This window comes from Sander vitreus, chromosome 5, assembly GCF_031162955.1.
Source record: "Sander vitreus isolate 19-12246 chromosome 5, sanVit1, whole genome shotgun sequence".
Taxonomy (NCBI): domain Eukaryota; kingdom Metazoa; phylum Chordata; class Actinopteri; order Perciformes; family Percidae; genus Sander; species Sander vitreus.
The window spans coordinates 21,301,568-21,320,325 of record NC_135859.1 but is presented as its reverse complement, the minus strand read 5'-3'; the positions used below and the strand labels follow the sequence as shown (position 1 = coordinate 21,320,325).

Here is an 18,758-nt window from a genome sequence, read left to right as displayed (position 1 = left end):
TTTGAATGCTGCTAGCTTTTTGCTTTGATTGTCTTTGGGTCTGTGTGAGCAGGGCACTTCTTTGTTCTTCATATCACTGTCATACCTCACCTCTGGCCACTTTCCTTTTTTTCACTTTTTAAATGCAGTCATCTGTCAGCTCACTGTTTATTGTCTGTATAGAGTTTGTATTTTGTTTTTAATTAGCCTGTTATGGTGCTGGTGCTGTGACACATTTGACTGCTGCTTGTAGAGTGATTGTGTGAATACAAGCAGCAGTTGTTAATGTTGCGTTGGCAGACATTGACTCCAAGCATCAGTTGGTTACTTATGAGCCTTTTGGCATGCATTGACTGTGCTGCTGGCAGTAATCAATAGCTGGACATAGGTTAATAGTTAATTAGCTTAAGCTACACTGAAAGGAATGTTAACTATGCAATGAATAAGACACAACTAATGTCTGAAAGTGAGCTCACGTACAGTTAAACAGCCATTTAAAAAAGGAACTGCCAAGCAGCCTTTCATTGTAACATTGGTGAGGCAAAATGTGATGTGCTCAAGAGTCATTACCTTTCTAACAGTGATGCATTTAAAAAATACTACTGCATACAAAGAGGCCAGAGGAAATTATAGAACACCTGTATAGTACAATGCAACTTAGATCAATAACCATGCAATACAAAACATCCATAGGAAAGCCCACCACATTCATTTTTGAGTATATCAGACAGGAGATGACTAAAGGATGTGGATGATTTGCACCGGAAAACATTTTAGGTGTTCAGTAATGTTGTTCACATACTAATACTTTTCCATATAAATACTGTGGGGTGTTATTAATTCTTAGCCAAAACTACTTAAAATGTATCCATATTAGATGTTTGTAAAAGATGCTGTGACCATACCAAAGAAATGCACCATACCTGTGATGGCCTACTTGCAGCTCCCCAAGAAGCTGATTCTTGAACCACTGGTCAAAGTCCACATTGTCAAACAGCTCATAAGCTGCCAGTCCAACTGCATTGTATACTGCGGACAAAACAACCACAACAGTCAGCATATCATAATTATTTAGTCACAGTAGCACTGAGAATATTAAAACCAAGAGCATTGCATTACTTGAATAGCTGGAAATTGGACTGTATTGCTAGCTTAACTTGATATGAAATAGCAGCTAAAAGACTACGAAGAGTGTAATAACAGGAAAGAGATGCAAGTATAGTGTAAACTATGAAAGGTGTTTAATTGAGAGTTATATTATAAGGACTTATATGAGCTTATATGCACAAAGAGGGAGTTGAAAAGGGTAAACTATCAGCTCTAATCATATAGGCTGAGCACTACTTCAGAAACCATGGTAAGCTTGTGTTACCCTGGGACTACTTAGTTACAGTTCAGCCATCTTATGTTCCCTCGGTTATGCTACCATAGCAACACATGTATGTTTGTATTTATCCTACAATGATGGTTTAAAGTAATGAATTTTGAGATGGCATAAAGGAGGGAGGAAAGAGTAGAAAAGTACAAAGACATAAAAGAGAGGGAGGAGATTTAACAGAGAGGAAATGAAACTTTTTCCATTACTTTAATTCTCTTGTATCATGCAAGGCTGTCACTGTGCAAGAGTATATTGGGATCTACAGTATCTCTATGCAAGTGTGTGTGATTGTGTGTCTGAGAGAGAAAGGAAGAGAAACGCCAAAGCAGAGAAAGCAATATTACAGAAAGAGGAAGTTAACGTGCTGCAAGTGCAACATTAAAATGTCAAATGATAGGATAGTGACAAATGTCAGACTGAAACCATACCAGGGCCAAAAAAAAAAAAAAATTTAAACACTTCTAAGCTGGTGTTAATTTGTTTAGCAAATATAATTGTCACGTAGTATAGTCTATTACAATTTGACAAATAGGATGGGCTAATGTGCCTGTTCTAGTGTCCAGCTCATTGAAGCTCAGTTATATGTTAGAGTCAGTAAATAAAACCTTAACCATCTTTTAACTGCAATACAATGCAATTTTATTTGCACAATTATTGACTTATTAACAAATCAGCACTCTTATCAAGTGCCCCTTTGGCTCTTCAACAAGCTTTAGCTCTCACAGCCACAGTTATATGTCACTGCTGCTGCCACAGCGCAGCTTCATCATCCAGGGAGTTCTGCTGTTTTATCAACACTGTTAGCAAACTGCTGAGATCTCTGCAGGCAGCTTTAACAGAGGCCCTAATAGCAGGCAATCCCAACTGTCTGTGATTTAGTTGTGTATGCCATGAAACCACCAGAGAAGCAGCCCTGACCTGTCACAGAGTTATAAATACTAAGCGGAGGTAGAGAGAGTAAAAGAGAGAGGGTAACAAGATGTCCATGGACATGAGAGATTAAGTGAGAGAGCAGTATCGCAAGAATTATCATTTTCATGTTTTCTGTGGTTATTCAGACTTTATATCTTAGCCAAATGATTGTTATGCATCTTGTAGCTCTCTTAATTCAAAAGTAAATTTACCCAGCTCTCCCTTCTCCATCTGTTTGCATTTTTTGGGATTGTGGTTGGAGAATGTCAAAGCAAATTTAACAACCTTCACATTTTGTGTTAAAGATAAATAAAGATAGTTAAAAATAGTAATTTTAACAAAATCAGACTCTTTTTTGAGTCCAACTCAGTCATTTAATACACCTGGCATGACTAATGATGGCGGTTATTGTAATATAGAAGAGTTACATGAGATATAAGAGTAGGTGAAGCCTTTTGACTCACCTGCATCCTTCATTCGCAACTGAACAGAGTCTTCCACATTCGTTGGGCCTGCAAAGACAGACACATACTCTAGATTATTTTATTAGTTATAGCAACATGCATACAGTTAAAAAAAATTTTTTTAACAATAATAACAATCTGTATGATTTAATAGACCCAGTGACCACATCATAACACAGTTGCAACTTAAAGTGGCCTGGACTCCACTATATCAGTCTTGTCTCAATCATTTCACCGGTCTGTTTTCTCCCTCTCGATTAGTCCTTGTTGTGTACACAGTTCTCGAAATCAATAACTGCCTCCCTTCAACCATAGAATTACACCAATCTGGCATCTTCCTTGCTCCAACAGAACCCATTTCCACTCTGTCACTTAAAAACAAAAGCCGTTTGGTAGGCAGGCCAGAAGCAGACCCTGTAATCCGGTCATTTGAGTGATGATGACGCTGCTAATTCAGCAACAGAACAAAAACTGCACTCCAGTACCACACTGTGTGTGTGTGTGTGACTAGAGAGTTGTGAGTGGTTGTAATGGTGGAGGTTGTCACCAGGGAACTTGGTGCTGTCAAACCTATAGATAGCATGTTTAACATACTGTGACTGCTAAAAGGAACACGAACAAACCGACATGCTTTGCAGTTTTCTGATATATGAAATATGTATCATTTACTATGAGGCAAGGCTACACTTCATGATGGGATATAGGGTCTGACATCTGAGGTCCAGTTTGTGTTTCAGGGAAACTTAGGCATACTGTGCGCAGTGCAAGGCAACACAAAGGCATGTGTATAAACGCAACAACACAGAAAACATTCTAATAATTAATTAATAAAGTTAGATAAAATACATTGAAAAAAGGGATCTGTATGATATCATTGAGGTGGACAAATATTTAAAAAATTTATTTAAAAAAAACGCTTTGTATAACACACAATCTGACCACTAACAGCCTCCAAAACAACCATAAAATTTAATGTAAACAGCTTTAACCAAACCTGAACTTTATGAAGGTAACATTTAATGCAGAACTTTAAGAAAGCAATAGTTTTAGCTTGGTATACCAAATAAACTGACAATGAGTACATGTTTTCTTTGCATTGAAAGGATGTTAAAGGTTTGCTAAAAAAGAGAGCAGACTTTCTATTTGGCATGGAATAATATTTAAATTGACATTTAACTGACCCTGGAGATTCTGAACCATATCCAGTAGCACCGGTATCAGTGTCTGGTTGTAGTTGTGGAAGATATCCAGGAACAATACTTCTGTACAGGGCTAAATAAAGGAAGAAAGCAGAGGGGACAAAAAGGAAGATTGTTAATCATTGTTTTTCTCCAAGCTCTCCCATCTCTTAGCAGCCTACGTTGGTTTGTTTGGGCACTTAGTGGTGGTGGGGTGAATAGCACATGAACAAGTGATGTCAGTGCATACACTCTATATACACACAAGGACCACGCAATACAAAGAGGCTCATGCACAAACACAGACAAACAATGGCCAAGCTTGGAGCTCCCGGTTCAATAAAAAGTCAATGTGAAATTGTCAGGGGATTTGTCGGTTTGTGTGTGTTCAAATAGAGAAAAGGTACTCCAGACACCTTCAGTAGTTTCTTGGGTTTTTAATGTAGCAAAAAAAAAAAAAAAACAATATTAAATAAAGGTGTAAGAAATCTGACAACATGGGCTGAGCCAATTCAAGAACACATGCTGTGTGTTACTGGGTATGTGCATGTGTGGGACATTTCACAGCATGTACCGTAGGTATAACCTCTCCGCCTTGGTGGCAAGAGGTCAGATGACACTTCTAAAAAGGCAATTTAGCTTCACAGGATTAAGACAAACACAAACTCTTGTTCTGTTGGGAAAATATGGATATAGAGGTGGTATATTGATAAGGAGAGGCCATCTATAATCAGCCATTAGAATTGGTGACCATGGGAGGAATAGATGGATAGTGACATTTGATCCATGAACCATCCTGAGCACCACAATGTGCCAATATGGAGGTTAAAAGAGGGCATATACTGTGTGAAAAAAGTTACTGTATCAAGAGTTATACATACACATACAAGAATGTGTTGGGGGTGTGTGTGTGTGTTCAGATACTATGTTAGGACAAAATATAAACTAAGATTAGCCTCTGCAACCAATACAGTTAGCATTCTTTGCATAGATCTGCAGAGCCATTGACATGTATCTTTGAAAACTTCCAGCTTTAGGGAGCTATTTTTAACAAAAGCCCCCTAACACTGACTTAACAAAAAGGAACACTGATGCAATTAAAAGCAAGAACAACTAGCTCAGTGTTTCTTTTGATAACTCTAAATTGTGAAGTAATTAGTTAACAAATAAGCTCTAGACTGTAAAACCACCATTTTGTTTTTCTGCTGCAGTGTGCTTTAAGCAAATAAGAACATTGACTGTGCTGTGTGTTACTGGGTATGTGCATGTGTGTGACATTTCACAGCATGTACCGTAGGTATAACCTCTCCGCCTTGATGGCAAGAGGTCAGATGACACTTCTAAAAAGGCAATTTAGCTTCACAGGATTAAGACAAACACAAAACCCTCATTCTGTTGGGAAAATATAGACCGGTGGTATATTGATAAGGAGAGGCCATCTATAATCAGCCATTAGAATTGGTGACCATAGGAGGAATAGATGGATAGTGACATTTGATCCATGAACCATCCTGAGCACCACAATGTGCCAATATGGAGGTTAAAAGAGGGCATATACTGTGTGAAAAAAGTTACTGTATCAAGAGTTATACATACACATACAAGAATGTGTTGGGGGTGTGTGTGTGTGTTCAGATACTATGTTAGGACAAAATATAAACTAAGATTAGCCTCTGCAACCAATACAGTTAGCATTCTTTGCATAGATCTGCAGAGCCATTGACATGTATCTTTGAAAACTTCCAGCTTTAGGGAGCTATTTTTAACAAAAGCCCCCTAACACTGACTTAACAAAAAGGAACACTGATGCAATTAAAAGCAAGAACAACTAGCTCAGTGTTTCTTTTGATCATTCTAAATTGTGAAGTAATTAGTTAACAAATAAGCTCTAGACTGTAATATAGGGTTGCACAATATTGACAAAATGTGATATTGCGATATCGATTATGAATATTGCGATATAGATATTAAATTTCGATATTTTTAAACATATGTAAAATTACAAAAGTTATGGGAAAACGCATCAAAATAGATTCTTAACAAATAAAATGTGCAAGTGGCATGGTCACTGGCCAATGAAACAGGATCATTATAGCGTTTCAAGCGGGCTCTAAATCGAACACAACTAAGCCACACAGCCAACAGACGGGACACAGCACTCCACAATATAAACAAAATATTGCAAATATTGCAACCCCTTTTAATATAATATTGCGCAACGTGCTATTGCGATAACGATATTGAGTCAATATATCATGCACCCCTACTGTAATGCCACCATTTCTTTCTGCTGCAGTGTGCTTTAAGCAAATAAGAACTTTGACAACAAGACCATGAGGTTCAATGAATAAATGCTCTACTACACTTAAAAATAACTGCAGAACAGAAGGTTGTCAGCTGAAGTGATACAAGTAAGTAGATTGGGCTCAACAGAGAGAAGGGAAGAGAAATTAGTTAGGGTTAACAGAAAGAACTAAAACACTGAATAAGAGATTATGTCATGACTCAGAAAAACAGCTAAAGATAAGCCACTGTCAACAAGACAGCCAAAGAGACAGGGTCTAAAGCCCTAGGGACCACTAACTGTTTTATGATGCTGCAATGTGGCACCACTTAAAATATTTGAAAATATAGCACACACTAAAAAAGTATTTGTGAAAAAAAGTTATATTACAGCAATTCCATTAAATTAAATTTGTTTGCTGTTATGACTCTTAATTAATTTGTTTATGATTTCAAGGGTGGACTGAAACATCAAGTTCTGTTTTTTGTCTTGCAAAATTTAAACTTTAATTTAAAACAGACATTTTGATTAAACACAGGGGACCGATTCAGTTTCTTTTTAAAATCATTTCTCTTCTCACTGTTTGTAGATACCGTCAAGCTAGAGGTGCCAGAGAGAAGATGCTGCCGTCATTTAGTTTTGTTGTGGGAAGGGGTGAGGACTGCGTGTACAACGATCATCACTAGGCATTACAAGAACACAAAAGTACTTGAAATCATTAAGGACCTCTCTGTCTGAGTTTCTGTTACCCCTTCACAAGTAATGAATATAATTTATCTGTGTGTGTGTGTGTGTTTTTACATACCCGTAAACTGTATTTCCAAGAGTCACCACCTGTTTCTTCAACAGCTAGAAGAAAGAAGAGAAGTGTGAGGGCTGGTGTCCCATGCATAATCAGAAGAGTGGGTGTCTACGGAGGACTGCCAAGCTAATGCTGCTACAGGCCTGAACTATACTGTATTCTGAGATGGCAAACGGTTACCTACTAGGAAATGCTGGTCTGGAGATTACAGTGGAGGCTGCTCAGCTGAAACACTGTACATCTTGTCTGAGAAAAAGTGCAAATGTATTTGTACACACTTATGTGTGATTCTGTCTGACTGGAAAACTGAATTTAAATGTCAACAACCACATAGGGCCTTTACATGCATGGTCTCAGCTTAATCAAGTGTTGCATTTGAGTATTCGGTGTCATTACATCAAGTCTGCAAGGGCACTGTGCTGCCAAGGAATTTGTCACAGATATCCCAATCTCTGCCATATCTAGCTACAACCAACACCAACTTCTTTACGCTCTTATCTATTTCATTGAGCATTTTTCCAAAGAGGAAAAAAGTAATCCACATCAGCACTTTATTAAACATGTGGTTGTGTAGAGCATTGCACCTTCAGTTTCTGCCCACAAGTTCATAATGTTTGATCTGCATAATAAAATGCTTCATTGATTTAAAATCGCACAGCATTAACACTGGTAATGGTAGATGTTGGGTGAAAGTTGTATCAAAACCATCGGTTTGACTATTCAAGAAATTACTATTAGAGCTATTATTAGTGTGTCCAACACCTAACATTCATGCATGAATACAGCATCGCCAGTACACAAATTCTGGCGAAGCCTGCATCCAAAGCGACATTGCTGACTTCATGAGTATCAGAATTTGGTAATCTGGACTTCCCAAGAACATGCCTGTTAACTCTGCCAGTCTACAGGACCAGATAAGTCTTTACATTTGGATTCAGCCTGTGTATCTGGGGATGTGCCATTACCAAAGCTCTCTGGGTCCTCTTCCCACATTGCCAGCTCTTCCTCTGTGAGAAGGAAGTAGTGTGAGACGAGCCGGCGTCCAATCTCTGTCAGTGTGGGGTGTGTAAAGAAAGCGGTCTTGATCTTGTGAGCCTCCAGACTCTCTGGTTTACTGTCTGAGGGTGGGAGGAGGGAGGGAGAGGTGGGAAAAATAAAAGTGAAGTTGAACTTAACTCTGCCACCATCGCACACTCAACCATTCGAATGAAACCAATGCATTAACACAAGAACCACAAAAATGTGGCTCAGCTCTCTGACAACTAACAGTTGCTTAGGAGAAAGATCTTCAATAAGGCACACTAGCTGGCAGAACAAAAGACACAGTGCTGTGCTCCACGACTAATGAAGCACTGGAGGCCTCTGTCAGCTTGAAATAAACATGAGCCATGGTGTTGTGACGCTGATGGTATTACAGCACTGCATTTTTAAAAACACTGTCAGGAATCAGCTTTGAAGAGCTAGTGGCGTTTTCAGATGGCCTCTGAATCATAGACCTGAAATACCATGTACTTTACCAGTGTTTCCTCTATGTTGATTTGGAAGTGCCGCCACGGTATCAGAAATAGGGCACCCACACAATGTAGTCGCGGTTGCCTTTTAAATTATCCTGCCTGTTGGCAATACTGCAGTCTCATGTCGGTTTAGTGAGCATTACTGCGCTTTGATGTCTGTTTAGAGAGGCAGCAGACTTTTTATTTATTCCTTTTCTTCATTCTGTCTGGTTTGTGCATTCGTGAGGAAAACGCGAGTATTGTTCGGACAGACCTGCCCCCACTGCTAATCCTAAAGAAACACCGTTTTACTCCATTGTGTTATCGCTTTACTCATCCTTTATTCTCCACACTTTCTGCTCCTCTTTCCCAAAGCCCTCATACCTACCATCAAGGTTCTTGGAAGGTTTGTAGGCATCATTCTTAACAATGATCTTGATGAGGTTCATGCACTGAACAATAAAGCGTTCAAATGTCACTCCCTCCCCAGCAGGTGTAAATAGGTAGCTGACGGCAAATTCCAGGGAACGCTGGATTAGGGGTATAAATGCACACGGATGGTACTCCAGGAAATCTAACAACTACGTGGAAGGGAGAAAAGAAATGTACAGAAGGACAAACACAGAAGGGACGGGAGAGAGATGAACATTTGTTAGACGTTATAATTGGTAACTTCCTTGCTGCAAAACATACAACCCATTCATTAATAATGAAACAGACATTTGTCAAGTATTATCAGGTACTATATTCATATACAAGTAAACTTACAACTTTGGTGTACAATATGATTATCTTCTCCAGCTTTTCTCTACATGTGCTGTCTGGACCAACCTGCCGACCTAATACACAAAACAACCATACAGTATTATTACACACATTAATTGTATTTAGCCTACACCCTTTTAAAAAGGTACAATGCATTAAGCCCACATGAGAAACAACGATGTCAATTGTCAATAATTAGATTTTATTTGTGACATCAGCCATGATGAACCTCATGTAAAGGGTTAGGGAACACTTGAATGGAATGAATAGGAGCAAGATTACAAGGACAGAAAGAGAAAGAAAAAGATGCTCAACAAAGCAGAGATTAATCATGCAGAGATTAATGTATCTTTATTTACTACAAGAAACATGTCCGCTTTCTTTAAGTTCAAGTGCTCACTTCACCTTGCTGCATTGTGAGAGTCCCATGAGCCCCTTACATTGGTGTAAATAATAAAGTAAAGTAATACCAATTAAAAATGACCATGAATGACTCAGTTCCTCTGATGTAAATTTTGGCTCCATAAAAACAACTCATGATGCTAAATAATGAAGATGTCCACTGTAACTCACTTCCTTGTCGACCTCATTGATGAAATCAGCAGACTATAACGGTCTCTGGCATTCCTCCAATCATATTATTCATCACACCCCCAACCAGCACCTTCAGACCCCGCCTACAAAGAGCCTGGGTCTGTCCGAGGTTTCTTCCTAAAAGGAGTTTTTCCTCAACACTGTCGCATATTATAGAGTGTGGTCTAGACCTACTCTATCTGTAAAGTGTCTTGAGATAACTCGTTATGATTTGATACTATAAATATAATTGAATATGTGAACAAACAGGGTCATAGTTTCTTCTCCCCTTGTACACACATTCATTTTTATCAGCTACTACTAATTCAAAGTGTCACTAGATTAATTAAAATTGTTAACTGGCTCAAAAATTGCTTTGTTTTGCTTTTTTTAAATGTAACATTAGGGATCATGTAGATCAAGACACCATTGCATTTAATTGACTTTGGGCCCATGCCACGGTTTCTTTGTTTCTTTGTAGGTGTGTGATGTAAGTAGTTGTGTGAAGTCATCAAAGTCCATGAGGTCATACATTTGAACCAACAAAACCTGCTAATAATATCCATAGACAGAGATAAAGAAAATGAAGACAAAAAATAAAGAAATAACGCTGAAAAGAAGTGGTATTAATTATTTCTGACAGATTTGTAACCCAGCAAAAAGATTTTCAACAATGTAATGACTCTCAGGTATGGATAGGCGACCTCAGTTGGAGGACAAACGTCTAACGGGGAGAGCCAGACATCTGAATGGACCACTCAGACTGTACCAAAAACACCAGTTTATATAGCTGACCTTATCAGTCTGTGCAGAGCTGATATTTCTCCCCAGCCCGGCTGTAAGCTGCCTTGCTGTTTCCCCTATCTGCCAGGCCCAAATACCAACAGGACGCTGACCCTGTCTCCTTTGCCATCAGCAGAGTACATATGGGAAGTGATAGTTGTGGCTGATATCTCAAATTATATTTTTGCGAATATCTGCCACTATGGCAGCTTGTGGAATTGTCTGAGATTAATCTCTCACACACTGGGTGTCTCTTCCATGGGAGAAAAGAAAGGGCAGCTGACAGTGAACTCAGACAGTGAAAGTGAGCTAACATAGCTACCACTCATTGAGAGTGTTTTCCCCACATGAACTTTCCCAAGCAAAGAAACCTTTTTAAGAACTAAGGAACTTTACATGCGTTTCAACCAGAATAAGTAGGAAGTAAATATAAATTGCTGTACCATAGTTCCAGGTAGGAAAAAAAAGTTTTAGGGTAAATATATTAAATATGATATAAATGATCGGATTCCGCACTTTTGTTTTTCAATCTGACACCAAATCCCCCGTCATCGTCTCGTCAGGTGATGAGTGAAATCCTGCTACTCTGTGATGCGACGCTGCTGCTGTACGGAGCGGAGCAGACACTTTCACGATAGATTGTAGTGCTGAACTTCGTTGATTGTCCAAACAATAACAAAGTGGCTGCTTCAACTTGTGTAAAGCTTCATTTACACTATAAGGAGAACACCGGGCGACTATAGTATTAACATTAGCACAAGGGGAGGACATCTTTTGTAATGTTTATTGACACTACATACAAAGTTATGATGTAAGCTTCCAGACTAGTTCAAAAAACGAGTGATATAAAGAGAGAATGAGCTTAAAGCCACATACACATGAAACGTGATTTGCTCTCTGCGCACCGCTAGGTAGGGCTCAGAGCAAAGTGCAGCGCAGGTATTCGTCATCAAGGGTGGCAAGGCAGCTATTTTCTGTTGCTAGGTAATGACATGCTGTTATCTCATTGGTTGAGCGTTCGAAAGGTCAGCGGCAACTAGGTCAAAGTTTAAATAATTTTAACATTGAGTGCAGCGCAAAGCGGAAAATCCGAGTGCTGCGCGACACCAGGGGTAGCGCAGCGACTCGTTGGGCGCCACTGCCCTCCTCATAGGAAATCAATGGAATGGCCGGCGCAAAGCGGTTTTGCCGCCTATCATGTGTAGGCGGCTTAAAAGAGCATGAGCAAACAAGAGACGAGAGTGTTGGTCAAGAGAGCTAGCAAATGAATGAGAAAGAAGGAATGGCAATGAGAGAACTAAAAGAGATTAACAAAAAGAATAAAACTTAATTTATTATGATCACATCTAAACACTAAAGCAGAAACAGCTGTTAAATAAATAAATAAAAAAAAACTAAATATAGTAATATATAAGTATAAAGTGACAAAACATCAGAAAAAAAAGGTGTATGTTTATATGGGATAATTCCTGTTAAAACACAATGTTGGGCTGGGACACAACACAATAAGGGATCATTTTCACCAACACAATATTAGTGAAGGAGACACATGATTTGATAGTAGGTACAGAAAGGAAAAAATTCTGATCATTTTTAGAGTTTTATTGCTTGGATTTTATGTTACTACTACTGATGCAGGGTGAGGTCACCATCAACGACTTTCCAGGAAGACACATTTCATGATGCCTTTAACCTGCTCTCTCGACATCTAGCAATAACAAAGTCATTCTTTGAGTCACACTCATACATTTAAATAATAGTACAGTGGACATGCGTTGTACTTAGAGCTCTTCTGTTTCCTAATGGTTTAGAAAAGAAACTCTTGATTAAAAACTAACCCCCTTAGGATGTCTCGGCCTGAACTTTTAATTTGACACCTACATTATGCTATCATGAGACCTAGACTTTGGGTGTTATAAAATCTCCTAGCCTTTCAGGTGAGTGTCTTCAGTATGCATTAGATAAAGCACCAGTGACTGAGTTTGTTTACTGAAGGGAGAAGCCTTGGATCAGAGATCCAAGAAAGAGACAGGTACTCACAGCATTCCAAGAACTGTTTTAGCCTCTCAAACACTGCATTCAGGAAACCCTGAAAAGAAAGAGGGTGAGATAACGTTTAATCTTTTTGACATTTCTGCAGTTGAATCACTCGTGATTGCCTCATCAGTATTGCTCAGAAGGAGATATATTAACAAGGGAATAACTTTGGTATGTGTGTGTATGTGTGCATGGGCACACACGCCTCTGTACTCAGGAGTATAGATAAAAGTGCCAGCTACACAGAATGAAAGAGAATCAATTTGCTGTAGCCTGGTGTAGACACTGCTTAGCATGGGAAATTAGATGATAGATGGTGATGCAATCGGTTTAGTTCTGCATTTATGTTCAGCCATGAGGTCAACTGCAGTGTCATTAATCACACATCCAGACAACACAGCCCAGCCTGCAAGTATAGCTCCTAACAGAATTTAGTGAAGAAAGAGGGGGTCACAAAAGGAGCACAGAAGAGAGGGCGGCAGATGATGAAGAATAGCATACACGGCAGGCATTTCGTTAAGCTAATAGTGGGATTTAGAAAAAGAGTGGGAGGCAAGGTAGATGAAATGAAAGGAGAAAAATACTTAAATAGAGCGTGCAGGAAATTTTCAGCTGAATCAGTCATGATGAAGGTTTGACAACTAAAGAGGAAGAGAAGTAAGGCTCATAGCACTGCTGGGGAAGAATACACAAGGATGAAGTGAAAAGAAAATGAATGTCAGCTAAATGGATTGAGGTGGTAAGAGAAAAATGGAAAATGGAGATAGCTAGTGGTGGGCACCAAACGGGAATGTCAGCATTGATGTGAGAAGTAGTTTGTAAAGGTAGATGAGAGTATCAATAAAACAACACAGTTTGATCTGAGAATGGATCTAAAGAAAGAGTATCAATTTAAGATTACAATTTGGTAAATGTTTTAGCTGCATACAAGTCCATAGACTGCTCCAGGTTTAGAATGCTGCAATAGATAGTTTATTACCATGGCTCAAATGAAATCTATGAAATATAATTTGCTTTGGGAAACACACAAAGATGCTTGTAACTCCTGGATGTTGCAAACCCACATACTGAGAAGCAAAACCATTAAAAAAAATTTTTTTTTGTTTCTGATCAATTGAAATGTCTGTTCTAGCCTCCTGTAAGTGTCTGTTTAACAATCAAGTCAGGAAGATAATTTTGAAGTTTTTAATTCATCACATTAACTTTCTTTCAGTTTAATTTGTTCCAGATTATGGATGCTGATGCCCAACACATCCAGGTTGAAATCTTAACACGGTTTATGATTTCATACAAATGTGCATTTTTAGTCGATGGAAAGAGGCAAGTGGATCACTCAAGGCATTGCTAAAAGAAAAACTATAACTACCTATTATAAAAGTATTTTCACTTCAGCTCAAAAACAAGCTTATCCTGAGGCTATAGGACTCCACTTTGTGCAGAGATGTACAGAGACAAGAGGGGCAAAAATTAATGTCAATCAATCAATTTTCATTTGTCACATGAAATTGTACAATTCCAGTGAAATGTTATCCCATCAGCTCCTTCAGCTTGTGCATGATTCATCGTGAAGCAGAATGTGGCCATCAGATCTGCACACAGACAAAGACAGTTTAATGGCGCCGGCACTCCAGGATCTAGCCAAGTCTCAGCCTGAAACAACTGGAGTACAGTAGTTTTTTTTTCTCTACACAGCAGCCAAAGAGACAAGTGAAAGCCACACGATTACATTTATATTTTAAAGAGACCAAGACACAATAGGTTTCCTTCTATGAGGTTTCGTCACATTTGAGTGTGAGTTGCATATTGGATCATGATTGGCTTCTAAACTAGTTGTGATGTCACAAAATCATGCATGAACATTCATGTTGAATTCAGAATTAAAGTGAGCACAGAGAAACTTCCCCCGTTCAGCAGATGGACGTGAAAACAGCCTTCACTGACATACATTATTCTAAGTCCAAGTGAAGCAACAATACGCAAAACACCATTCTGAGTGGAGAGGGCATTAAGTACAAAAAAGATGTAGTATGAGGTAAAGCCAATGACCTGAATGTTGGGAAAAGAGCTGGGTTCACTGAGATTTCTCTGTTAACACACCATCGGCTGAATAATAAATTGAATGAAAAGTATTAACAAGCTAAAATAAAAAGGTAGTGAGTCTGCGATAATAACAGCATAAACATCTAAACATGAAATATTAACTCCAAATTATTTCTTCTGCTCACCGAGTTGGAATAACAAGGGACAGCTCAGGGCAAATTACATTTTAATGTGACTATTTCAACCATTACACAACCTTCAGCCTGCAAGCTAAAAGTTCTCTCATTAGAGGAATAATAGAGCACAGTAAACGGAATTACTTCTGTCATAAAATGTCCTTTCCATCTCCTGGTTGACAGAGAGAAAAAAAAAAAAAGAATAGAGAGACAATAGAGCACAGTAGCAACTCACTGACCATCTATGACTGTATAATGTATCTCTCATCTGGCAACACTTGTTTTCATTATTAATTATTGTGATGATCAATGCAGTGTATACATGTCAACAAATGAAATGATAAAGTATACCAAGCAATTCTGCCACAATGGTGGCAAATTGTATATTTTGTTCAACTACTTGAATACAAACTATGCAATGTATAATAATAAAACTGACTTTCTGCAAGTTTGAGTGTTTAAACCAGAAAAGCATAAGTGACTCTAGATCATTATTATCAATTGGGCTCTAAATAAGGGTAGCAGACTTTCCTTGGTGCTACTCACGATTTGTTGTCCCATGGTATGTTCAGCTGATATTCCCTGATCCATTTCCAATGGTGCTCCAACCTTAGACTAACCTTCCATTACTATCGTGAAGTTTAAAGAATACAGTAGCTTTGCTAAAGAAACACACCTGTTAATTCCAGCTTGTTATGGGCATTATTGTGCATGACACCGAAACAGGAAACTGTTCCTATTTAAATCTGTACATATTTTGATTGCTAAGCGTCCAATTTATTTTACGAATGGCTGGTGATTTTCTATATTCTTATTGTACTGTTGCTCAGTGGTATCTTTGTCTCTTTCTGCCCTTTCAATTATCCGTCAAAATGAACCATTGTACAGCATTTGGTTCTCCATGTACAAAACAACTTTTTTTGCAAACCCTCTACACAAAATACACATCTATTTGTAAAGAGGACTTTCTACAACCTAAAAGCATAAAAGACCATTCAAACATGTATAGTCGTCCTCTCAGCCATCTGACTGTACCCAATCAAGCTTTGTGGCAGGTGATTCCAAACTTTTGAATAGTGGTCTACATACGGCAACAGTGACTTCAATCTATTAAGAGCATTACTGCCTGTTATGTTTCATATTTCAGCAAACTGACAACATAAGTAAATCCTTCCGGTGTTACATAGTGCACTGTAGTAAAAGCCTGAAAGTAGTGCCCCTAAAGGCCACAGAGGTGTCAACTCAAGCTTCTGTCCTCTGACAGACAAGTGAATCCTGAATGCATCTGAGCATTTAGCTTTATTATAGTCTGGACCGTTTAAATACATTTTTCGGCAGAGATTGTATGGGCACAGGTGTGAAAGCGCTACCTATTTTCAGTGCCCAACCTAACCCTGAAGATTTCTACATTAATTATGACAAGCACAATCCAAGTGTATGTTTCTTTTGATTAAAATAAGGAAGAGTCACATTCTTACCTTTTACTATTCTCTAAAACATGTACTGCTATCATTTCACCAAACCTTGACTGGCAAAACAGAAAGTAGTCAGAATGTGCAGCTGCAGTTCACAGGGCTTGGGCATTTTTTGCAAATTATTCCATTAACTCAAAGCCATGGGGGAACCAAAACTCTATCCAGACACAAGAATTTTTTTTTTTGACCAGAAAGATTTAGAATAAATTAAATGAACTGTTTCAAGGAGTTGGACTTTATTCACACTGAAAGTATGAGAAGAGCTCATAGAGAACTGTTGACTCTTAACAGATAAAAGGCTTAAAGCACTTTCAATCTTCACAGCCATCCACATATCACACACTGTGATTGGAGTCATTTTCAAATCAAAAAAACCAACAGCAAAAATATCAGCTTTTCAAAAAATATGTGAGGTTCTTAACAGCCACAGTTGAAATAAATTAAGACTCACCATCACTTCCATATTCTGTTGTGGCTCTTGAAATCCAAAGACTGTCAACTTGCGAAGCACTGAGAGGGGTAGAAAGAAAACAAATATGTATGCAGGATTGTCGCTAATTACAAATGTATCTAATAATTAGGGTTGGGTGTCATTTGGGTTTTTCCCGATACCGGTGCCTAAAAGGTGCCTGAACCGATACTACAAAAAACGAAGAGCACAAAACAACAGTCTGTGATATTAAAGAACGGCTTGTTTATTGCTAAGGCCATATGGTCAAATTTAAAGGATTATATAAAAGGTAATAACATTAGATTATAACAATAACTTATTTCACAAGTCAATTGGGGTTAAATGACAAAAAGAACTACTAAATGGCAGAAGGGTATTTCACAATAACTTTGAGTGCACCATGAGCTTACAGGTGCAATTGAACGCACCACTAATACCCATTGGTGTGGTTTCTCCAACAACTCAATTGGTGCAGCTAGTCTACTCTGTGTCTTTAGCTGCTAACGATAGGCTAACGTTACCTGCTGCCAAGTCAAGTGTAGTGTTAACTCTGTTGTCTGTAACTTCCGTTTCGGAGAACCAGAGAGCAGCTCAGGCTTTTAAGTGGCACTGAACTGAGGCACCGAAATCTGCTTTGTCATTCAGTCCGGTAGATACCAGCCGTTTGCACCAGGTTTTGGTACCCAACCCTACTAATAATAGTGTTAATTGATATTTCAAAAAGGTAGCAGCACATATGAATATTTCCAGAAGTTCACAACTTGTATGCTTAACCCTCTGGGTTCTGTTTTCAGACACACAGATTATTTTGGCATGCTCTGATATTGTTGTAAATTTGAAGCTATTAATCTTAATACATGACATTTACTTTTATCCTGCTGAGCTATGGCGGCGGAGCTCTCAACTCCAGAGGGTTCATTAACTGTATGTCAATAGGTGGAATCATGTGATAAATGCAATGCTCTTTGCATGTGAATGCAGCTGTGTCGTATGTGTATAGGCATGAGTTGGCATGTGTGCAAAATGTTGCTACCTTTAAGAGAGAGCAGCGTCCTCTCCAGTGAGCTGAGCGCTCCAGCCTCATCTCTGGCATAGATCTGCTGGAGGAAGCAGTCGGTGTGATGGCTCCACAGGGAGCATGCAAAGCTGTAGATTCCCGACGCCAGCTGCCAACGTACACATAAACAGTACAGTCAATCACACATCAAACTATTTTTGCATTAGTAATTACACTTTCAACAAAAGGCAATAAGGTCATTCTCGTGAACACATGAATCACAAAATGTATCTGCGCCCCAGTTTAACATGTGCAAACGGCCCCTATAACGTCAGAGTCACTCAGTTACACTGATGCCGAGGCAAATACAAAAGCACTTCCATATAATACACTCACACAGAACAAACAAAAGGGGCAAAGAGGGACATCCAAGTCACAGGTCTAATTTAGCTCTAAATTAACTTCCTATTACAGTCACTGCCATAACACTGGGCCCAAAACCAATTACATTTTCTTCCATGAAGGCATTTTCCTGTAGAGGCAAAACAAGATCATCAAAAAGGTAGACAAAAGTACTCTCAGTCCCGTCAATTAGGGCTGGGCGATATGGAGAAAATTAAATATCATGATATTTTTGACCAAATACCTCGATATCAATACCGCAATGATATTGTAGTGTTGACTATTGGTGCGTTCACAAAATATTTACACAATGAGATTTTTGATAAATAATCATCAGTAATGTGGATATAATGACTGAGTTGGTAAAGGCAAATAATAGAAGAGTTACAACAGTCTGGCATGTTCAGAAAATGATATCACTTTACTGTAATGCAGCCTTTAAAACCAGGAAAAAACGTATGCCATATTACGATATCCAAAATCTGAGACGATATATAGTCTCATATCACGATATCGATATAATATTGATTGCCCAGCACTACCGTCAACTGTGTATTGTATAGTCTGGC

General features: G+C 38.6%; 1 protein-coding gene across 2 annotated transcripts in view; it reads right to left on the bottom strand.

Annotated features, from left to right (window-relative positions):
• ipo11 (importin 11) overlaps window positions 1-18,758 on the bottom strand; it is a 131,145-nt gene that overhangs the window by 82,281 nt on the left and 30,106 nt on the right. For both annotated transcript variants that reach the window (XM_078250961.1, XM_078250962.1), the window contains 10 exons: window positions 17,824-17,956; window positions 16,791-16,849; window positions 12,652-12,700; window positions 9,259-9,329; window positions 8,879-9,071; window positions 7,963-8,115; window positions 7,001-7,044; window positions 3,915-4,005; window positions 2,734-2,781; window positions 903-1,008 (listed from right to left, as the gene is read on the bottom strand). In XM_078250961.1, the coding sequence (XP_078107087.1) occupies window positions 903-1,008; window positions 2,734-2,781; window positions 3,915-4,005; window positions 7,001-7,044; window positions 7,963-8,115; window positions 8,879-9,071; window positions 9,259-9,329; window positions 12,652-12,700; window positions 16,791-16,849; window positions 17,824-17,956 (947 nt within the window). The remainder of the gene's footprint in view (window positions 1-902; window positions 1,009-2,733; window positions 2,782-3,914; window positions 4,006-7,000; window positions 7,045-7,962; window positions 8,116-8,878; window positions 9,072-9,258; window positions 9,330-12,651; window positions 12,701-16,790; window positions 16,850-17,823; window positions 17,957-18,758) is intronic.